General features: G+C 40.1%; 1 protein-coding gene across 1 annotated transcript; it reads left to right on the top strand.

The window, feature by feature from the left end:
• Positions 1 to 2060: 2060 nt before the first annotated feature.
• On the top strand, positions 2061 to 16259 carry LOC115358038 (calcium-binding mitochondrial carrier protein SCaMC-1). The gene is made up of 10 exons (XM_030049820.1): positions 2061 to 2550; positions 4733 to 4859; positions 5046 to 5133; positions 7767 to 7878; positions 11921 to 12079; positions 12321 to 12473; positions 13294 to 13401; positions 13868 to 14035; positions 14282 to 14432; positions 14662 to 16259. Exons 1-10 carry the CDS (start codon positions 2371 to 2373, stop codon positions 14841 to 14843), a joined length of 1428 nt encoding a protein of 475 aa, XP_029905680.1. The 5' UTR covers positions 2061 to 2370; the 3' UTR covers positions 14844 to 16259.
• Positions 16260 to 16692: the final 433 nt, after the last annotated feature.

Raw genomic sequence — 16692 nt, 5'->3', positions numbered from 1 at the left:
GTATGTGTATAAATGTCTGTTAACTGTTAACAATGAAAACTACTGCACTTATCAAATATGCTAAGCTTTTACAGAAGCTCAGTGAGCATATTGCTATTTAAGACATAAGTGACTTATGTCTTAGGCACACTATATTGGGGGCTTGTATCCTACACCTGGAATTGGAAAGCAATCCACTTTCCAATGTATTTCAAAATACTTTACCATGCAAATTATCTCCAAAACTAATAAAAAATGTATATACAATGAAGTGGTCCTATTGTTAAAGTCTTGAAAGCATCCTGCTGATTCACAGGAGCTGACACACACAGGAGCAATCTATTCAGCAAAGTTGCAGGAAATGATCTCTCTGTACTAAAAGAGGCCTGTTAAATAAGGGAAAATATGAGAAGATACAGATAGCTTAGTCTGCATGGAACATAATAATAATTATTATTATTTTTATTTTGAACATGAACAAATAAATAAACATAGAACAAAATAAAGACATGAACAAAAAGTAAACAGAAAAAGCAAACAACAACCAAAGAGCCAAATAAATTTGTCATTTGCATGTTCAAAAGGTAGCGGGAGGAAGTCGAAACTTGTCTAGTCCCACCCCTTCACCTTACACTTTTAATCAATAATTAACCCGCTTCCAATTAATACTAATAATACTAAAAATACTACTACTACTACTACTACTACTACTAATAATAATAATAATAATGATAATCACAACATAAACAAAACAAACAAAATACTAATAATATAATAGAAATAATAATACTCAAGAGAAGAAAGAAAAAATAAATACATAAATACATAAAAAGAGGAAATAAACAAAAACCAAAAAAGAGGCTATGTCAACTGACAGCGCTATTTATACAGTTTCATCTTTATACTTTTCAAAATTCATATTTTTATATATATTTTTTAAACTGTTCTATGTTTGGACATTGTTCCAGTTCATCATGCAGACTGTTCCAAATTTTTACCCCATAAAATGAAAAAAAAGGTGTGACTGGTCATTGTGCTTCATGCACCATGTCTGCAATATTTCAAAGCCTGTCAAATAACATCCTGAAATATAATTTTTGGCTGATATTTTTAAGCTTTAAGATGTTACCAATGAGCAACTGTTAAAAGTTGAGAAAATTGAGCATCTTGATGTTTTTGATTTTTTTTTTTTTTTTTTTTTACATTTTTACTTGTTTTCTTAGTAGTTACTTTTATTCTAAAGAACGTTTTGCTAAACGGAAGTTGACTTGCGTTCCACATCTGCTTCAAAAACTTGATAGAAGTTCAAAGACGCCCGCCCCCTGTCTTTCTCTCTCTGTCGCCCCCTGGTGGGAAATAACGACAACAGCAGGACTGCACATTGAAACAAAAAAGGGGAAAATATAGTTGGCGGTTACTGCTTGAATTTGTCGCCATCTTGTGGTATAATTTCAGAACTGCGGCTACTTTCTCGTTTTAGTATTAGACTTTCATATTAAATTTAGGTCACACACGTATTGAAAGCTCAAGTTTCCTAATAAACCACATCCGTGCACTGCTGGCACAGACATCCTCACCCATGTCTCTTTCCTCTCTTGCACACGTAATTAAAATGCACCACACACACACACACACACACACACACACACACACACACACACACACACACACACACACACACACACACTCAAAGAAAAAAAATCCCCCTATTATTATGTTTTAGCCTACTCGGGCCGGCTGTTAGATTCCTATGTGTTCGTCTCACCGAGTGAAAATAGATTGCTCATGTCTATTGTTTGCCCATGGGACCCCCGAGTATGTATTTATGCGTGTTTATGCTGAGGAGGGGCAGCGGCGGGGGCCAAGAGCATTAAAGGAGTTTGGAAAGTGCAGTAAGAATCCAGTTTTGCCAGAAGATCAAAAACACATGTTAACAGGCCTTTATGGATCAAAGTGGCAAATGTGTGTGTCTCCTACTTGCGTGGGCCGTCTCAGTATGAAAATGCAGAAGCCATATCGTGACGGAGCAGTGAGTTTGTCAGGGAAGGGTGTGTCTGTCCTGCCAGGGAAGGAGGAGGTCTTCTAAGGCAAACCGAGCCTCTCAGCCTACCTCATCAGCACACAGGCTACTTTCATGTAGCCTCTGCTCCGGATTTTAAACCTTTTACCGACTTCTGAGGATTTTTCTCGGACTTTTCGAGTGTGCGCTGCAGTGCGGAAATCTGATTGAAACCACACAGAAGCAGGCAGTACCAACCACAGGCATCGAGGTTGTGTGTGTGTTTTTTTTCCTCCCTCCCTCTTCGGCTGTCTCCGGATCTGCTCAGTTTCCCTGTTTGTGTGCAAAAGAAGCTCTGCGGGCTCAAGTTACATTTTGCAGCAACAGCAACAATGTATCAAGCCGTGAGGAAGTTTGTGTTTACGGACTGTCGGTGTGCAGATGATGCGTCCAAAACGTACGAGGAGCTGTTTGCCAAGTTGGACACTAACAAAGATGGTAAAGTGGATGTGTCCGAGCTGAAGGCAGGCCTGGCTGCCATGGGCATCAAGTCCGGGAAGGGAGCAGCTCAGGTAGCCAATCAAATGCATTAAAAATATATACACACAATGAGAGAGATTTATTAAAACATATATAGAGAGAGACATAAAAATGGCATGATTTTTTCCATGCACACTGTGACACATGCAGACTGCTGATTCTCACTTTGTAGTAAAGCAAACAACACCCTGAGTCACAGGGATTTATTACCCAAACTTCTTCCTAATCTTAACCCAAAACCTCAAGTATCATCTCAGTCATGCATTTATGAAAACCTGGTCCTAGCTCTAATCTAAACCATAAATCCAAGTGTCACAATGAAACTGCCCCAATAAAGGAAACGAGGACTGTCAAAAGTGTCAAATGGTCAGAAACTCCAACTAACTCTCACAGTTGCATAAGAAGTAAACACACACAGGTTTCACTGATAGAGGTGGGAGAGATTTAACCTAAGAATGACTCATATTAAAAAAAATAAATCACATAGACTATCGTAAGTCTTGTGCAATATTTTCTGTTGCTTTCATGCTACTAAACTGAACTTGAGTTGATATGAGAGCAAGAGAAAGAAAGGCTACTAGGGACAAAGGCAGGACTGTGATCAAATCCATGGATTTTTTTTCTTTTTTTGTGACTCACTGTGGCACCATTTTAGTTCAGTTTTTTTTTTTTTTTTTTTTTTTTTTTTTTTATTGGATGGTGTTCAAGCACATGCCTGGAGCCAAAGTGTGTCACAACTCTAAACCACATTAAACTCTCAACTCTGTTTCCTCAACAATTCCTGTTTTTTTTTTTTTTTTTTTTTGATGTGGCACAACTAGTCACATGATAATTTCTTTGAATAATTAAGACAAGAAGAAGATTAGACTGGTCAAGAGCCAGGTGAGACAAGGAGCGGTGGATTTGAATTTCCGACATAGTTTCAAAGTTCAAATGGGAAAGGTGAGGTTTTACTGCAGGGCTGCAACTCAAACGAAAAAAGTCACACCTTCATAAATCAAACACTTGTGCATTCCTCGCTCCTGTCACTTAGTCTGATCATTTCAGAGAATGAAACACCAGAGAAGCTATGCAGATTATTCTTCAGCACACATTTCCTCAGGCTGCTGCGTTGTGTGCGATCAGGTCAAGTGAAACAGACGCTTCTACTCTCCAGGCAACCCTCTGATAATGACCTGGCAAAGAGGAAACAAACATGTGGATTGGCTGCTTTGGCACTTCCTTGTTTGGTCACTATTATCCTCACCAATCACAATGATTCATCCGTTGGAATATGATGTTGAAACTGCATGGCTTCATGTGATTTTTTTTTTTTTTTTTTTTTTTTTTTTGGTAATAAAATATCAGTCATCCACATATTCATGTTTTGTACAGGTTATTGTATGCTTTTTTGGGTTAAATATTTATTCACCAGCTTTTTATCAAATCCAGTGCTCAAAATTTTAGGTAGCAATACATATCACAAATCTTTTGAATGAGTTTTTTTTTTTTTTCTTTTTGTCACTGATTGCACAGTCCATTGCATGCACTTTCTACATGCCTCCACATTACTTGCAGCAGATCACCTCCTGACTTTTGTAACTCTTCAGCAGTAACACAGAGGCTCAGGTTTCATTGCCTTCACAAGAGCTGATCCTCAGCATAATTTCCACAATGTTTATGAAACAAGCACCCAGCTGGTCAACTGAATGAAATTCTCTGTTTCAGTCATTTTAATCTAATCTAAGATAGTATGTTAAGATCAGAATCCATATTTTTATAATACCTTACCAAAGAAAGGAGATGAAACTGACAGCCACAGCAATGAGCAGAAAGATAGGGAATATAAATGCAAGGTGAGAACATGAAAATTAAGCATAAAGCGGAGGTAGAAGATAATCTAGGAAGCTTAAATAAAATGAAGAATCTGAAAGTGAGCTTTTTGAGAATTAATTTGCAAGATGATATTGATGAAGCCAAACCAAGACTGACAAAACAAAGAAACAGCAGGTGACAGAAGAGCAGCTCTTCATGTCTCAGCAGTGGGAAAAGCAGACCCACCGCTCAGTGAGAAGTTCATGACACCAACAAAGGTCTGGACATTTATATGAGTTTCTGATGCTTCTCCATATGAGCAGACTGGATTGTGGACTGCTAAGTGCTAATATTCTGTGTAAAATTTGTTTATTTTTATTTTATTATTATTATTATTATTATTATTATTTTTTTTTTTAGAAAATTGTTTCCTCTGGAGACAAAGACCAGGATGACGGACTCGACTTCAACGAGTTCTCCAAGTACCTGAAGGAACATGAGAAGAAATTACGACTGACCTTCAAGAGCCTGGACAAGAATAACGATGGTACAGTCTAATTATATTAACCAGCATTCATGGTTTATACACACAATTATTGGGAGAGTACAGATGATTAAAACCTTATTATGCAGAGAAAAAACTTAAATGCAAGTATTTTATTCATAAAACATCAGGTTAATGATGGGAAATTTCACTCCCTCGACAACTGAGATACATTTTTTTCCCCCCCAGGTCGAATAGATTACGCAGAAGTGAAGCAGTCACTGGCTGATCTGGGAGTGAACATCAGCAAGGAAGCTGCAGAGAAGATCCTTCGAAGGTATTTCCACAGATTTTCTCCTTGCTCACATTTCTTTCTTACTTTTTTTTTTTTTTTTTTTTTTTTTTTTTTTTATCAGTGCAAGGTGTTCCTAAAAACCAAGAACCGGATGATGAATTGTTATATAAAAAAATTACTGCTTTATCACTCAAGCAAATAGCCCATGATCCTGGAGTGAAAGTCAAAGAAAGCAGCTTCGTGCATCGGTTGTGAAATGTGGGGACTGGGGTGTTGGGGCAGTGTTGGCCCACAGAGCCGCCCTGCACGGCGACTGATAACCAGAGCAGACCGACACCGGGCAGGGAGGAGGGAGTGAGGCCACATGATAAAGAGCTGGCAAGTAAAACAGCAATTTGTCTGACTGGAGTCGGGACAGTATGAAGAACTCACAAAATGACCTTAAAAAAACAAAATTCACGTTGAAAGAGAATGTGTTTATTGCTATAATCCTGCTTTATATGAAGTAGCAACAAAAGAGCAAAGGCTTTAATGTGACGTGATGGAGAGAAAATATCAGGAGCCAGTGTATTTCTGATATTTGTATGATATGAATGGGTTTCACCGAGGCTTTACAGGCTTCCATCTTCCATTTCTATATTTATATGAGCTATTATATGAGCTATATTTATATTCTGTGAGCTGGCTGGAAGAACAGGAAGGTGTCAGGTACGGATGCGTTTCTCTTCAAACAACAACAGAGAAGTGTGTGGTTTCTGCAGAGGGAAACTGTTTTACAGAGGCGACACTGGGCGACACTGCGGCTTTACAATGGGCCTCTACTCCACCCGGCAGTTTTGAGAAATTTAATGAGTTTAAATTCTGTCTATTGCTCGGTCAATTTGACCCCAACCAATGTTTAACGTCTCCAAATAAATGATTAACATCAAGTTTTTAGCTTCATATTTAATGAGGTTTCCTAATGTAATGGGTAGGCCTAATACCGGGTAAACATGAAATTCATTCGTCAACAAAGAAGCATAAAGTAGCCTATCTGACACATAAACTTTGGTAGCAATTTTAATTATAATAATTTTGTGGAGGTTTAAACTGTTGGAGTCAAATTGACCCCAAACATAAAAGTTCGTAAATATGAACATAAGAGGAAGGTTAATAAAACGCAAATTCACATATCGCATGAACCCGCTTGGCAAACGTCGAATAATGTCGGGAGGGAATAACCTAAGGGGGGAAATGAGCACATTTACTGTATTATACTATTATTTTAGTATTTTCATCATGTAACCCGCCCGCAGTTAATTTTGTTTTGTTGCCAAACACCCCAACATGACCCGCTGGCGCTTTATTACAGTGTCTAAGCATCCCAGGTATTTTTAGTTAAGTTATTGTTAATATATAGCCTAACCATCCTCCTGGGTCACAAGCCAAATTACATTCAGCAGTCTAGTGCTGCTCTGTATCAAATGGTTGTGTGCTAGAGTGAAACACATACACACAACACACACACACACACACACACACACACACACACACACACACACACACACACACACACAGTAACTTCAGCCTATATACCAGTGAAGTTGTTATGTCTTGGCTTGTGCAGATGGGTTTGTCTTTTCAGTTTACTGTAGCATTTATTTGAGTGGTGCTTTACTTCCCCAGTGTTCAGGTTGTCAAACGTCAAACTGATTGTGATGACTTGGATCCTGACACAACATACCAGTTTACTTAGAGAGGCAGGCTGGCTTTAAGGCAGGAATCGGCTCATTTGCCTAAACAAAGTGTGGCGATAACACTCTGCAGATGTATCAGGGCAAACATGGCTGCACAAGATAGAATAGGAAGAAAAGCATGATGGGAGAGCTGTGACTCATGTAGAAAGATTTGGTGGAAAACCACAGGAACAATTAAAGACTGCGAGCTGACGGGGAGGAGGGGAATGAGAGACGCACATAGAGAGAAAGAAAAGGAGGAGACGTTTTAAGAGAGGTCAGATAGGGACAAGTCTTGTTGTTTTGCAACAAACTACGCTTCATGTCACAGGTCATGTCATAGGTTTCAGAATGTAACTGTTTTTACATGCAGGTGGAACTTAGTGGTTGAAATGATGTTTGAGATGTTCACAAAATGTGCATGTAGCTATAGAAAATGATTTTCCAGCAACTTTTTTTTGGCAAATTTTTGCAATTTTGAAAGTTTTCTGAGCAAAAGTATAGTCTGTGTGATTTATTTATTTAGGCATTTATATTGCAGTATGGTTTATTGAGATTTTAGTTTTCATGGCACAAACCTATAGGACTTATAGGATCTGGGAAGTGACAGGGATAATCCTTTTGTCTGTCTCTTTACTCCAGACAGCAGGTGGTGTTAGTTTGTGCGCTTCTGACAGATGCCCCTCTAAAGCATTAAAAATCATCTCTTGCATTCCCCTTATACGTATAGATGTAGATTACAGTGATATATGTATGTTAGCAGCCAGTACATACCAATTATTTGAGTCTCTCTTTAATATTTGACCTCAGAAACAAAACAACAACATGGAGGGGGCTCAAGCAGCTCTGCCCCATGTTCATGTTATTATTACGTTATTATTATTTTGTTTCCTGGCTTAATGTTTGCCCATGAAAGTTGAGTGTCATCAAACATTTACACATTTTTTCATTGATGTCCAGTATTGATGCGGACGGTACCATGACTGTGGACTGGAATGAATGGAAGGAGCATTTTCTCTTCAACCCAGCTACCAACCTGCAGGAGATTATCCACTACTGGAAGCACTCCACGGTAAGGGGAGGGTTTAAATGTGTGTGTGTGTGTGTGTGTGTGTGTGTGTGTGTGTGTGTACCTGGTATTACTAATGTTGTGGGGACATAAATCTGTTTACACAGTCACGTTGTGGGGACTCGCCTCCCTTATGGGGACAAAAAGCAAGTCCCCATAAGGGAGCACCATTAATTTTAGGGTGAAGACTTGATTTAAAGCTAAGATAACTTTAGTGTTAGGTTAAGGTTAGGGTTAGGGTTAGGGTTAGGCAGGTAGTGGTTAGGGTTAAGGTTAGGATAAATCTCCAGGAAATGAATGTAAGTCAACGTAATGTCCCCAGAAGTGATGGAAACCAACATGTGTGTGTGTGTGTGTGTGTGTGTGTGTGTGATGGAGAAAAAATTGGAAAGACTTATTTGTGGTTACTGTTATAGACTCAGAAAACATGCGCCAACATGTTTACATGGGTGTAAGATATAGTATATATCATTTTGTTCAGGTAGGCAGATCAAAGCCTTATCTCATGGCATATATCCAATATGTAATATATAACTTTATACCACTTGATTAATTTCATTAAAGTAATAATCGACAACATTTCAATATAAATTGATATTACTATTGTATTCTTTATCACTAATTGATGTAACATAATGCCAATTCAACTCCAGTTCATGAAATCTGAAAAACATTTGTTCTTCTAAACACTCGTCAGGTATCTGGTAGCTCTTTGCAGCTGCACAGGAAGTGATTTATTTTACATTTCCAACTCCATTGACAGGGGAAAAAACAAGGAAATAGTCGTCCCAGTCCCGCCCGCACTGTTTGATTGACAGGTGATCACTGTGCAGAGCCACCACAGCCGTGAGCGCCTAGCACCAAAGATGGAGACGCAGATAAAAGAAAAAAATAAATGAGCTCTATCTGCTCATGTATATTTTGCCTCCCATTTAAACATTTTTCATCTGAGATCTTCGACAGCTAAATGTCTCCTCAGGCTCAGGAAAATGAGCCTGGATAGATGATATCAGTGGACATGATTTTGTTGGGTTTCCTGTGTTAATGACTGGAAAAGGGCCTGTCACTCGTTTGATAGCAACCGAGTGTTTGGATTATAACGAATGCATTTTCAAATTCCTTAATGCCAAAAGGTTGCATCCGACTGAGGAAAATGGCTATGGTAGTTTTTTTGCAAGATATGGTTTAGCAGAGTTACATTTATTCTGTGTCGTCAACAAAACTGTAATAACAATAAGTAGGGTTTAAGCTAAGATGAAAATAGCAATTCTTCTACATTTACCTATTCTGGTTACTTCTTATGAATGGAATTAGTTGCAAATCGAATCATCCCATCATTTTGCTTTCAAGGGATGGTCTTATTAGGTTAAAGATAATGTATTAAATACAAGGAAAAGGAGTAAAACACGAGTACACGTGCTCGTTTTCCAACCCGTGTTGTTGAGGCCCTTTGAGTGTCCTCACTCCGCTCCCTACGAGTCGCTGCACTGAAGGAGAGAGAGAGAGTTGTGAATGAGCGTGCTCTGCTGCTTCTGGCTTTGGCCCAGGAATTTTGCAGCAGCTTAGTAAGTCCACGTCAGCAAGCTCATTCACTGGCCAAGAGGTGAGAGCAAAGGTGTGATGCAGCATGAAGTCATTGTGTCCTCTAGGTGCACATGGACAGATGAGCTGAAGTTGTGCTCCATGCTACAGCAGAAGTTTTCCTTTTCTTTTTCCATAAAGCCCTTTCTTCAAAATGACATGGTCTTAAAGTGATAATGAAGGTGTCCATAATGGGGCAACATCTAAAGACTTCACTAAGAACAAGGTTAAGAGTTTTCTCACAAAATGTTTGTTGTTGCACATCAATAACACACCCAGAATCCTCCACAATGTCCCAGTCCCTAAAGCTTTATTGTCAATCAAACTATGAATATTCACGTGTCCTAGGGCCTTACTGTTTTAACTCAGTGTTCAAATAAAGACTGCTGACACTATTGAACTATAATGTGACATACAGTACCATGACGTACTGTGGCTGCATGCCAGAAACACGGCCAGTTCAGTCAATGGGTAATCTCTTGACATTTGCTGTGTCTCACCACTGGCCTGACTACAGAGGTTAAGTAAACCTGCGGCGGCTAAACTTGGAGGAGATAAGCTAATTTCAGACTGTCCTCGGTGAGGATTAGCTCGTCAGGGGCTTGGGACAGGACAGGCGGTGAAAGGAAATGAGTCTAGAGCAGGACAGGAAAGAGAAAGCTCGGATTGGAAGTCAATGACAGTGGCATCTCTTGACTGTCACTAGTGTCTGCAGCACGTCTAGCCGATGGTGCTCAGCAGTTTTCTCATCAGGCTGGCTTGGATCTGCAGTCCCTCACCATTGTAACGTTTGACTCGGCACAGTAATTTCTTGAAAAGGATCCTTCTCAGTTGCATAGTACTACTTGAGGAGTGAGTCTCTCTGTCGAAGGCTTCTGCCGGCCATGGCTCTGCTGCAGCCTCAGCAGCCCCAGCAGAGGAGCTGGTTTTTCCTCGACTTTGAAGATGATGGGGGGATGTATGTGGTGGAAGTGGAAATGGTAGGTCCACTCCTCTGTTTTTCAGCCTCTCACTCCACTTTAAGGAATCCAGACTTGGTTCGAATATATTTTTAAAAGCCATGATACACGGACCAGTTTTGTAGACAGTCTAGATGAAGGGATGAAGGGACATATTGCGTGTACACAGATTTAAATCCTGTTGGTAATCCCAATCCCAGTTTAGGGTGATGTTCCCCTTCACTGTTGCCATAAAACGTTGATGAACTTTTTGGAAATGTTAAAAAAAAAAAAGGGTTTTGAAAATGTTTAAGAATTTGTCTCAAAATATTCTCTATAACATTGATAACACTGTTTTAATGTCTTCATGCTGCATCTGCATTCGTCAACAAATGTTTTTTAATGAACAGCTCTGTATGTTGAAATGAGAGTTTGGCTAAGATGCAAAGTATTGCAAGTGACAAGGAAAACATTAATATGACACCTACTAACGCCCAATTTTATGTCAGTGATGCAACAAATTTTAAAGTGCTTTGCAGTGATGTAATTGATTTTACAGTGTGGACGTGTCTAATTGTTACGTAATATTTTGGATTAGCCATGCTGAGTGTCAGGTCCCGCCGGGGATTAAAGTTCAAGGTGTACGTGAGCAGTGTGAATTTGAGTTTTCCACCTAAAGCAACATATGTTTCTTTGGTAGTGGCCTAGATGTAGAAGTCAAAAAATGCGTATCTTGTTCATTATTTGTTTAGGTTTCACACGTTCTTGTGGTTACGACCACTACCGTTCATTAGCACATGGGTGTGGTTTCACATCATTTACCCGTTCACTTGTATGGCAGGACTGAGACAAAGAGGGTGTGAGCAGGCTCTAGTATTTTCTATTGACTGTCATATCACATCAGGTACTATTCAGTCAAATATTAAGTGGTAATATTCAGTAATTATTCCAGTAGAACAATATGTCAGGTTTCTATGTTTTCATAAATAATCTGTTTAAAACACATGCAGACCAAGCTTATTGATGGTTATCACTTCTGTACTTTTATAACACGGTCATCTTTATTACTGATAGAGTATTGTTTTAAGGACTTTATCAGGACTGAAAAATGTCAACAAAGGCTTTCATAATTGGACCTTCAAGGAAGTCATCAGAGTGAGGTGGGCTAGAAACATGAAAGGGACAAAATCATCAATAGGAAGCCAATAAGCAATAATAATAAGAAGCAATTTTCATCCCCTTATAAAATATTAAATATGGCTAAATTGAACCATGTATCAGAGTAATACCTAATTTACCAGGCTTTGGCAAAATGAAAATGCGGCTACACAGATATAGCCATTTTAGAAAGCCCTCTTTTTGAACACTTGCTGCTCTATTGCTCCAGCGCTCCATTATAAGATAATTCAAGCTGGTCTGCAATACATTGCCCTGTATGCAGTTCTCAAATGTGTGTTTGGGTCCTGAAGTATACTGAACTCCTATTCTAATCTGTTTATCCTATTTCATTTATTTTTTGTGTGTAGGTGCTCGACATTGGTGACAGCCTCACCATTCCAGACGAGTTCACAGAGGAGGAGAAGACGACTGGTGTGTGGTGGAAGCAGCTGACGGCGGGGGCGATGGCGGGCGCCGTGTCCCGCACAGGCACCGCCCCGCTGGACAGAATGAAGGTCTTCATGCAGGTGTGTCAGGACTGTTTGTTTTAATTTGTCTTGGTTGTGTGTTTGCCATGTCCCCTGCTGTTGGATGAAAACTTTTCTATCCTTTTGAAGACTCGTGCATGTTAAAAAAAAAAAAAAAAAGTATGTCAGATATCATGAAACCTGCTCCACATCACACACTCCTTATAATATTACCTAAAGAACTGCAGATGGTCTCTTTTGAACCTCAGGAGCTGAAATTGAAGGGTGTCTTCATTTACAGGTGCATTCATCTAAGAGCAACAAAATCAGCCTGGTTGGTGGTTTCAAGCAAATGTTAAAAGAAGGAGGTCCGACTTCTCTGTGGAGAGGAAATGGCATCAATGTCCTGAAGATCGCCCCCGAGACGGCCATTAAGTTCATGGCCTATGAGCAGGTAAATCCATTTCATTTCAATCCACAATCCATTTCTCTTTCTTTCAGCGTGAGTGTGACACTAAAAGTCACTAAAACACGATTCAAATTGTTTTTGACTGTTTAGTGGAAGGGAAATCACTGATACACTGGGCCATTCTGCTTTAGGTTCGTGCTCTGAAAAATTTCCATTATCAGGAGGGAACATAAATTATTCAGTGTGTGATAGAGCACCTGCAGTGTCGCTGTTTTCACAGCAATTAGAATGGGTGGAGGCTAATTACCTACTATACCTGCTACTAGGCCATAAATAGCTATCATCTGAGGTAATGAGAGCCCAGCTTTTCATCACCTTCGTTGGCTGAGTGCTGCACATTATAAAATGCAAATGTAGAGTCAATAGCATGCACGTATCGGGAGATTGGACTGAAGTTGATTCTTTTGTCCATTGTTTCACAAGTGTTGAACATACAGGCCAATGAATCGAAAGTTTACAAGGCTCATGTTTCTCATATGTTTTCCAATCGCACAAAATACCAAGTTAAACTGTGTCACAATACTTTGCTATTGTGTGTATGTGTTACGGTTTTAAGATTAATTTTGACAAGTGGTTCTTGTTTGGCATTTGCACATTCAAGACACCGACAAATTACCATTAATTATCAATCAATCACTAAGTCTATCTATGTATGAACTGTGTTCCACAATCTGCTGATGACTTACCGTTCCATATGACATGAAAGAGCTGGGTTTAACTGTATATCATCTCATTGCTAATAATCCTTACCAGTTTGTCATTCAGACTTGATGCCACGTTCCCTTTCCATTCTGTGTTTTGACAGTATAAGAAGCTGTTGGCCAGTGATGCAGGGAAGATCGAGATCCATGAAAGGTTTATGGCTGGATCTCTGGCTGGAGCCACAGCGCAGACTGCCATCTACCCCATGGAGGTGAGACGGGGACATTCAAATGGGTGTATCCACATTCACATGTGTGTGTGGTTATGTGTGTGCTGTCCATCTCCGTGTAGTCTCTACTCACCTGCCGTCAGCCTGCCCTTTATTTGGAACAACATACAAACACAGCAGCAGTTGTTCTCTGCTAAAAGGATGGCTGTGTTATTTGCCAAATTATTTAAATGCAAATGATAACAGTGCACATTCAGACTATTAGAGGGAGAGACATATTGCAGCTATGATGATGGAGCCAACCTCTTCATTAGTAAGCCCGAGCTGCTGGCTGCATCAAAGTATCCTCACTGTCTCCTTAGAAAAAGTGATCTGATTTGGACCAGATTATTTAACCTGCCATTGAAAGTATGTTGCATTGCATGCCAAAGACGTGCCAAAGTCAATCAAATTTGAAGGACTGACGAAACTAGGAACAAGCCTCACCTGTGATCTGGTGTCGGTACAGGTGCTGAAAACCAGGCTGACCTTGAGGAAGACCGGGCAGTACTCCGGCATGTACGACTGTGCCAAGAAAATCCTCAAGAGGGAAGGAGTGAAGGCATTTTACAAGGGCTACATTCCAAACATGCTGGGCATCATTCCCTACGCTGGAATCGACCTGACTGTGTATGAGGTACGTGATAGTCACTGGAGTGAAAAATTGGACCTCACCAGAAACATTTTCATTAGTATTTCATTAGTAGTGTGTTGTGGGGAGAGTTTCAGTGTCATTTGGCCTTAATAATTGGACATGCATTTTCTCAAATACCTGCTTTTATTGTACTTTGTATCCCTTGTGTGCTCAGGTGATTCAGTTACTGTGGCTGTGACTTGCATGTAGCTAACCTCTCACTCATGTCTCTGCCCATCCCGTCACCAGAGCTTGAAGAACTTCTGGCTGTCCCACTATGCCAAAGACACGGCCAACCCTGGAATTTTTGTGCTGCTGGGCTGCGGTACCATCTCCAGCACCTGCGGCCAGCTGGCCAGCTACCCTCTGGCTCTGGTCCGCACCAGGATGCAGGCGCAAGGTAGGGACACCCTGAGCTCCCCTCAGGCCAACAGAGGTTTTTCACAGCAGCCATTTTAACATGGCATAACAGGGCAAACACGGGAGTTACTCATGTGATTGTTGTTACATTTAAGAGTAACGAACCGCAAACCCAAATCAGTAAAATCCCACATATAACATTGACAAGCAGGGAATAGCTCAAACATGTTGAACAATCTCACTGATTTTTCACTGCCTGTTTTCCCCAGCTTCTGTTGAAGGCTCGGAGCAGCTGCCAATGGGCCGTTTGGTGAAGAAGATCTTGGAAAAGGAAGGCTTCTTTGGACTCTACCGTGGCATCCTGCCCAACTTCATGAAAGTCATACCAGCAGTCAGCATTAGCTACGTGGTGTACGAGTACATGCGCTCTGGCCTGGGTATTCAGAAGTAGGGAGTCATGTCTGGATGTGTGTATCTGTGAGTGTGCATGATATGAGGATGTTCGCCAATGTTACTTCAAAAACATTTCCATTGTAATGTATCGGGGGATTTGGTCTGTAAAGAAGTTTTGTTTTTTTGTTTTTTTTACCAGTAAGTCACCAAAGTTTGGTCTTGTAGAAGTCTCACTTTTAACATGAATGCAGGACTTTGGATGCACTGCTGCCCCATTTGGTTGGAAAATCCTGCTGTTCTAAGAATGATACAGGATAGTGGGACTTCTACAATGTTTACCGCTGAGTAGTGTTTGCACAAACATTGCACTGACCATTGCACACACTCCTTTTACTGCACTGTCAGGTGTAGGATTTTAGAAGGGTTTGAGTCAACTGACTTTACATTTAATAAACCAAATAAGGGGATTTTCTAATTTGAAGACCAAAAACAATGCTGGAGACAAATCACGGTTTTCACATGTAGACTGAATAGAACTGTCAGCATGTCTGTCAGTCTTACTGTCACATGTTAAATTTGGGTTGTGTTATCTCACTTCATTAGAGATGTGTCACATGGGCAAAAAAAATCTCCTAGGTCTTTAGTTTACCATTAAGCACTGACTCTACAGCATATTTAATGATCATAATGTTAAAGTCAAACTTCTGTCAACAAACTAACAGTTTTACCAGTGTATAATCTGCACCTGGAAAGGTGGAATTAGAGTTAAAATCTGTTTTATTTGAATAATTTGTCAGATTGATCCTTATCAAAGGGAATACGTGGACATGTAAAGGTTTAATCTGTTGTTTCAGTGCCTCATTTGACACATGATGTTATACACGTTTATGTTGGCACTTAACCAAGCCACCACTCTCTGTCGGGGTTGACGGAGAAACTGGTTACCCAGTCTAACCCAACAGGAAAAGACCTGCCCTACCTTTTGTGCCCTAGTCACACACACACATTCTGAAGTGAGATAACACACCCGAATAGAAAACATCACAGTATTCATTTATTTCCCCAATATTCGTCCAGGTCTGTTCACTCTACCAGATTATTCACGATGTAAAAGAGGTCCCTAATGAGTGGGGAGGTGTTTCAGATAGAAATCTGAGAAAACATCAAGTGCAATATTGTGTTCACAAATTGAGCGTTCACATTATGTTGTATTGGAAACTGATATGTCCTTGTGGGGTTGGATTTCACCGTTGTTGCTACTGGTCACAAGGAGGGTCTCTTTTGTTGTTGAGAGAGTTTGACAGCAGGTTATTTTGCACATTTCAATGAGGTTGGTGAGCATGGGAATATGTGCCTTATGTAGTTTCTCTCAGATATCTGTGGGCTTCTCCACCGTCCCATGCCTTTTGCCTTTCTTTCCAAAGTTTTGTTAAGTAGATACTGGGGTTTACATTAATAAAAGCATTTGAATACATACGTGAGTGGAACTGATTTTCTGCAATGCAGTCTGGTGGCCTTTCAAGGCAGGGAACTTGTGAGACGTGTGTGCATAACTGAGTGTGACCTCATGGCCTCTTGAACAACCACCCGTGTGCTTGGCCTTATTTTAAACTTTCACAAAACAAAGAAATGTGTGCAGTAGTACTTTAGTGTAGTCTATGCACTTCATTCAAGCCTTGCCTGCTGTCATTTGATGCCGTGCTGGCGACACTTGAGGCTTTAAGTCCAGATTACTCCAATTTAGATCTTATGCAATACCCAGTGATGTCAATGCTTCTGCCTTGAGCTGTCTGATCCCGGACATTTAAAAAGGACATAGTTGTGGCGTGTAACTGAGACAAAGCCGATTTTTAAAACAAAGGATGTAGGAGAAAAGCAGGCAACGACTTCAGCTGTCAAGTTCCTGC

The sequence above is a fragment of the Myripristis murdjan genome, chromosome 4 (assembly GCF_902150065.1).
Source record: "Myripristis murdjan chromosome 4, fMyrMur1.1, whole genome shotgun sequence".
NCBI classification, from domain to species: Eukaryota; Metazoa; Chordata; class Actinopteri; order Holocentriformes; family Holocentridae; genus Myripristis; species Myripristis murdjan.
The sequence above is the reverse complement of the archived record's forward strand: the minus strand, read 5'-3'. Positions and strand labels throughout refer to the sequence as shown.